At 41.8% G+C, this 6,076-nt stretch overlaps 2 protein-coding genes across 3 annotated transcripts; one reads left to right on the top strand and one right to left on the bottom strand.

Moving 5' to 3' along the window:
• The first annotated feature begins 1,770 nt into the window (after positions 1 to 1,770).
• On the top strand, positions 1,771 to 3,232 carry dharma. The gene is made up of 3 exons (XM_054742329.2): positions 1,771 to 2,184; positions 2,270 to 2,466; positions 2,927 to 3,232. Exons 1-3 carry the CDS (start codon positions 1,872 to 1,874, stop codon positions 3,104 to 3,106), a joined length of 690 nt encoding a protein of 229 aa, XP_054598304.1. The 5' UTR covers positions 1,771 to 1,871; the 3' UTR covers positions 3,107 to 3,232.
• A 1,397-nt stretch (positions 3,233 to 4,629) lies between these two features.
• LOC107379858 (uncharacterized) lies at positions 4,630 to 5,857 on the bottom strand. Of its 2 annotated transcripts, none has more exons than XM_015950810.3 (2): positions 5,295 to 5,857; positions 4,630 to 5,089 (listed from the first exon to the last, which is right to left on the bottom strand). In XM_015950810.3, the coding sequence occupies exons 1-2, from the start codon at positions 5,707 to 5,709 to the stop codon at positions 4,668 to 4,670; spliced, it is 837 nt and encodes a 278-aa protein (XP_015806296.1). In that variant the 5' UTR covers positions 5,710 to 5,857; the 3' UTR covers positions 4,630 to 4,667. The 2 variants fall into 2 exon arrangements, with proteins under 2 accessions (XP_015806296.1, XP_054598302.1); XM_054742327.2 differs by having other exon boundaries at positions 4,864 to 5,089; positions 5,221 to 5,857.
• Between the last annotated feature and the right edge of the window lie 219 nt (positions 5,858 to 6,076).

Raw genomic sequence — 6,076 nt, 5'->3', positions numbered from 1 at the left:
CAGTCTTGGACTTTGATCCAAGATGAAGTGAGATCAGCCTGTCAGCTTTTCTCACCTGTTGGATTAAACTCACCTGAGACCCTCTCACGCGCTTAATCTGCTGCAGTTTCTTATCTGGTTCCTGAATGGTCGTTCAGATCAAAGTGCGGCTGGATGAGCCTGATTGGCTAAAAGTCAGGCGCAGATCAGCTGGATTTCTTATTTATTAAGAGGATTTAAACAGCTTTTAAAACTGTGTAAATATTTACTAGAACAATTCGGATTATTTAAAAAAAACACCCAGTTTTTGTTCTGTATTTAGAGCCAAAAAAAACCTGAGTTTTCATCTTGTTTAGATGTTTGCAGATGTCTGTTGGGCACAAAACCCGCTTTGATGTGCTCGACCTCAGAGTGGCCAATCAAAACCGCATAAACACGTCGGTTTCACCGGAAATGACGTAGTTAATATTCTAACTTTTATCTAAATTCCAAATGAAAAAGTTTGTGTTTGATATTTTTCTGGAATTTGGCGTCACCTGCAGACCAGACTTTAACCGAAAGTAATTTAAATCCATAACAGTTTGAAATGAAACTAAATCCGGTTTAATCGTTTATTAAATAGAAAGTCAGAATTTTTTAATAAGGTTTAAAAAATTAGACATTTAGTTTTATCATAAATAGGCAATAATGTTATTTGAAATTTGGGGCTAGATGATGCTGGTTCAAAGAAAGAATATTAAATGAAACAATTTCACCAAAGTTAGTCTTTTTTTAATGTTTTTCTCTTATTATTTCCACATAATATGTTAAAATGTATTTGTATAACAATATTTTCCCATCAGGTCTCATCATCATGTTTGTTTTATTGTCTCTACTGCTATTGTCTTTATTATTATTATTATTATTATTATTATTATTATTATTATTATTATTATTATTATTATTATTATTATCATCATCATCATCATCATCATCATTATGATGATGATAATGATGATGATGATAATGAAAATATTTTCCCATCAGGTCTTTTCAGCTTTTCACCATCTCACCTATGCAGCCATTAAATATACCGAACTCCTGCAAATCTTCATCCGAAGCTAAAAACGAAATAATGTAGTTTGTTTGTTTGTTTTATAAAAAATAAACTTTCAAGTAAAAATAATGGATTTGGATTTGTAATGTTTTTTTAGGGTTTCTTGTAACAGGAAATATCTGATTTGTTAGAAGAAAACAAGAAAATACATAGAAAAACATTGTTTTCTGGTGGTTTGGTGTGACGTTCACCACCAGAGTGTGTGAATGGGTGAATGACTGATTGTGTTGTAAAGCGCCTTGGGGCTTCCAGGACTCTATAAAAGGTGCTACATCAAATACAGACCACTTACCAAGCTACATTAAAGAGATAAAACTTTTTTTAGACTTTGACAAACTCTGCTGAAAATATGATTTAAACATCTTTATGAGAAGTGAGTTCACACCTGTTATTAAACATCAGAGGGTGTTCCCATGTGGCTCCAGAATAAACATCATAGCTGATTGGTCTTTTGTCTTATAAAGTGTAATAATATAAAATAAATTTTCAAGTATTAAGTTGATTTTCTGAATCATCATCAGATTAAAAACAACAACAAACAAAAGAAAATAATTTAAAAAACTTTAACATTCATGTTTCTAAAATGACTTCAAAGAGTTTCGTGTAAAATCTTGATGAAAAGCTCCTTTCAACCATTAAAGTCAAACAAAAGCCAAAATTTCACTTGAAATCATCAAAAGGTCAGAGGTCAGATCAATGGACCAATCAGGCTCATCAACACTCGGAACCCTTCAGCTGTTTGATCTGGGCTTCAAAGTTCTGTTTAAAACCCGGATGGATCAGAGCCCAGCGGTTGATGATGGACGGAATCCGAGTTTCGGACTTCAGCATCGAGCGCATCCTCTCCTCGCAGTTCGGCCGGTGCCGGTGCCCGGTGCCGGTACCGGAGCCCGAACCGTTCCTCAGGATCCCCGACCGGCTGGATCTGGAGTTAGCCAGTATTACCCCCCCCGCGCTGTTCCCGGATCCCGCCCCGGTACCGGGATGCCTGTTGTACCAAGAGATGCAATTTGGAGACGCGTGTTGTCCGTGCGCATGCGCGTCCCATCGCGCAGCGCTCAGCAGGTCCTACCGGAGCCACGGAATTTACTTTATTCAGAATCCTGCAGGTGAGTCGGAATTTCTAGGATAAGAACCGGACCAGAAGGTGAAACAGCTTCTGGTCCGGTTCTGATGGATCGTTTGTCTCTTCAGAACCAGGTGTTCAGCAGCTGGGGGGTCACAGAGGTCAGCAGCAGGTCCGATCCTGTCAGAAGACCCGGATGAGGACGGTGTTCACCGCCGGTCAGACCCAACAGCTGGAGGCGCTGTTCAACATCACCGACTACCCGAACCTGCAGGCTCGGGCCGAACTGGCTCGAGGAACCGGGCTTAGTGAGGACACCGTCAGGGTGAGTCACGTGATTATTCACGCAGCTGATCGACGGAAGCTTGTAGTTTTTAAGGTTCTCCTTCTCAGCAGCTGGACTTTACCTGTAAGGATTTAAAGTGAACTGGATAAGGAACCCAAACTAGAACCTGGGAAATGCTTCATCATTCAGCCCTTTGATGGGATTCGAACCCGCAACCTTTAACCTGAACATCAGCAGAACCTCTGGTTGTGGTCTCAACTTTGGCTCATCCCTTTAGTTAGGAGCCTTTTACCTGAAGGATTCTGAGTTCTGGTCAGGAAGCTGTGTGTGTGTGTGTGTGTGTGTGTGTGTGTGTGTGTGTGTGTGTGTGTGTGTGTGTGTGTGTGTGTGTGTGTGTGTGTGTGTGTGTGTGTGTGTGTGAGTGCGTGCGTGCGTGTGTGTGTGTGTGTCAGACATGGTCCCAGAAGACAGAAACTCTAGCTTCTCGTCTTGTTTCCAGGTTTGGTTTAAGAACCACAGAGCCAGGAGGAAGAGGCAGCGCCGGGGTTCAAAGGTCAGATCACCTGGTCCATCGGCACTGCTTCGTGTAAGAATCTCACCACCTGATTCGTCCAAACTGGGGATCAGACCATCGGACGATCCAAATCTGGCTCAGCAGCACTTCAGCAGCCCAGCTTGAGATCTGCAGATGAAAGGCGCTGATGACCTCCTGTGACCCCGGGGTCGGCCATCTTTACAGACACTTCGAACTTTTCTTGTTTTCCGTCATGTTTTCCTCTTTAACTTATTTAAAATTCTCAAGACTTTAAACTCGACTTTTTGTCTTCATTTCTAGAAATAAACAGTTAAATAGAGTTAGTGATGTTTTATTTTCTAATTCCTGCTGTTTACTACGTGTTTACGACTTTAAAATCACTTCTTTATGTAGCAAATTTTGTTTTAAATCATGGTTGCTTTTCAAATTAAAAATATACAATTTTTAAAATAAAAACTACTTTTACTTTTCAAAAGTTTCGATTCGTTTGCTGAATCGTTTTTTTACAGAAATTATTTTTCTGACCTCACGTTGAATTACATGGAGATGAAATGACGTGACAACTTTACATGTCTGAAAAATAAACGATGTAGTCAAATCTATCAGACTGATTTCTCCTCAGGTATCTTTTAAAGGTACATTATGGAAGTCTGACAGCCAAAACATGTATAGAAATAATAAATGTCTTCTTCATACATTCTCCTGCAATGCCCTGGTCCTGTAGAATGAGCCCTGGCATTTTTACTGTGATTGCCTGTTTTTCTGTAAAACCACAGAAAAAGAGAGATGCTCGGGTCGAGCAGGCTGCTTCATGCGCGTTCACGCTCAGGCATCGCCCGTAGCATTTGCTATCCGTAGCTTTAGCAGCAGAGAGAGAGGCAGTGCCACTTTGTCGCTGTTCCTAACGCCTAGTGACAAAGCTAGCTACATTTCTGAGGACCCTTAGTTACTTTCTGTAGAACTTTCTTCTTGATATTTCCTGCTAATTAGCAACAAAATAGCCATTTTCACTCCGAACCGTTCTTTGAACGTTGTTTCAGCTGTCATCAAGGATATAAATGTTACAGATACTGTGAATGTGTAGCTCACCCTGTGAGACCTCTGACTCTCGTGCAGAAGACCTGGGTTTGATTCTGGATGTGAACATAGTTTATTTAGAGTTTATTTTTTACATTAATGGTATATTTTTTACAGTAAGATGCCCAAATTTTTATTTGAGACTCGCTGAACGGCATTGAATTCACAGATGAAAAAGATGTGGGTTCAACTTTCATTTTGGAACAATTTTTCAAGCAAGGGAAGAGAATGATCTGAGCATGCAGGAGGACTGACCCATCATCAACCTTTGTCGGCTGTGCTGAAGAGAAAGCTACAGAACCACATTATTTAATTAATTAGCTGCACGTTCTCCTGTCCTCTGTCCTCCGGGCCACGCACACACACACACACACACACACACGGGACTGACGGTCTCAGCTGTTATTTTTGTTAAGGAGTGTGCACGTACAGCATGTGCGCCTCGTGCACGAGCCTACTATTGAAGCTGCAATTACTCTTTTGGCCTGAGGGGGCAATCGCGAGCATAAAAATTCAAAAGTCTGTAAAGTACCTTTAAGTATAAATGAACATTTTATAAGGTTAATCAAAATTCTTCTCAGAACATCAACTGTAGTTTTAACATTTTATTTCATGGAACCAGAACGTTTTAATGTAAGAGAGTCTGTGGCTCCCGGGAGTCCACATCTGATGGACCTGCCTGCTGATGGGGCTGCTGGAAAGGGACCGATGCTGGAGGGGGGTCTGTCCCCTGCAACCAGGACTGGGAGGCTGCTACAGACTGGTTGGACGTGATAGTGGAGACAAGAGACGTAACGGACTGCATCATCATCCCAAACAGTCTCTCCTCGTGTTCATGCTGGGCCTTCTGCATCTTCAGCAGAATCTCTTCATTCCTGGAGCTGCTCAAAGAACTGGAGATGGCCTCCAGCATGCTCTCCAGTCGGCTCCTGCTGTGAATGGTTTGTGTGCCACAAGAGGAAAATGGCTGCTTCCTGGAGGAGGTGGGGGACTGTGTTGATGACATTGATGTCTCTGAAGAGGCTGAGGGTGAACGGGCTTCTGGATGACCTGCAAACAAACGGAAGACAGGATGTTAAACTTCTAGTTAATGCAGCACACACGCACACACACACACACACACACACACACACACACACACACACACACACACACACACACACACACACACACACACACACCTGCTTTAACCAGAAGTCACTGACTGATGAGCTGAATTCCCTGGATCCAGATACAGGCTGTGTTCGGTTCGTACCTTCACAGAGGTTCCGTTCGTCGGGCTCCAGAACCTTCACAATAACGGTAGAATTCAGAGCCTCCTCGTCCTCCTCGGTGGACTCCTGCTTTAGGTCCATGACGCACTCGTCACCGCAATGGAAGGACGGCTTGTCCCCCAGGACCCGGTCCAGCTCTTCATAACACACACAGCTGGTTCGGTCTCGGTTCGATTGGCTTTTCTTTGCTCTTCTGTACAGACTTTTGAGTTGTTTGATCTTCCGCTGACACTGGCGCCACGAGCGGCTGAAGCTTCGGTCTCCCATTTTACCAGCGATCTCCTCAAACACCGACCGGTTCCGGTAGGATCCCATCAGTTTGCGCTGAACCGAACTTTCGGCCCATATGGAGATCAAGCACTGAGTCTCATCCCTGTTCCATCCACGAAAATCCATCCTGATCTCTTTGTTTTCCTTTTTTTTCTTTCGGGTAACGGTCTCACGTTGATGATGTCATTTCCTGCTGTTGTCAGTCGCTTTAGCGGTTTGTAGCCACTACCGCCCTCTGCTGGTCAGAAGTTTGAACAGACGCTTTGTCCAAAGCGACTTAAAACGAAGCCAACATTTATTTGTTTGTTTATTTATTTATTTATTTATTTATTTATTTATTTATTTATTTATTTTTGTATATTTGTATTATATTTATATTATATTATTATTATTATTATTAATGTTAAATGTTTAGAGCTAAGGCAAAGATTTAATTAGTGAGTAAATAGCTTTAACACAAACAGAAAAATCTAGACACATTTTAAAAGAGACG

This window comes from Nothobranchius furzeri, chromosome 13, assembly GCF_043380555.1.
Source record: "Nothobranchius furzeri strain GRZ-AD chromosome 13, NfurGRZ-RIMD1, whole genome shotgun sequence".
NCBI lineage: Eukaryota > Metazoa > Chordata > Actinopteri > Cyprinodontiformes > Nothobranchiidae > Nothobranchius > Nothobranchius furzeri.
Note: the sequence above shows the minus strand (reverse complement) of the source record. Positions and strands in the feature narration are given on the sequence as shown.

Coding starts and splice junctions, on each gene's coding strand:
- dharma (XM_054742329.2), top strand. CDS start 1,872: ATGATGGACGGAATCCGAGTTTCGGACTTCAGCATCGAGCGCATCCTC. Junction 2,185..2,269: donor CTTTATTCAGAATCCTGCAG/GTGAGTCGGAAT, acceptor TTGTCTCTTCAG/AACCAGGTGTTCAGCAGCTG. Junction 2,467..2,926: donor TTAGTGAGGACACCGTCAGG/GTGAGTCACGTG, acceptor TCTTGTTTCCAG/GTTTGGTTTAAGAACCACAG.
- LOC107379858 (XM_015950810.3), bottom strand. CDS start 5,709: ATGGATTTTCGTGGATGGAACAGGGATGAGACTCAGTGCTTGATCTCC. Junction 5,090..5,294: donor CGAACGGAACCTCTGTGAAG/GTACGAACCGAA, acceptor GTTTGTTTGCAG/GTCATCCAGAAGCCCGTTCA.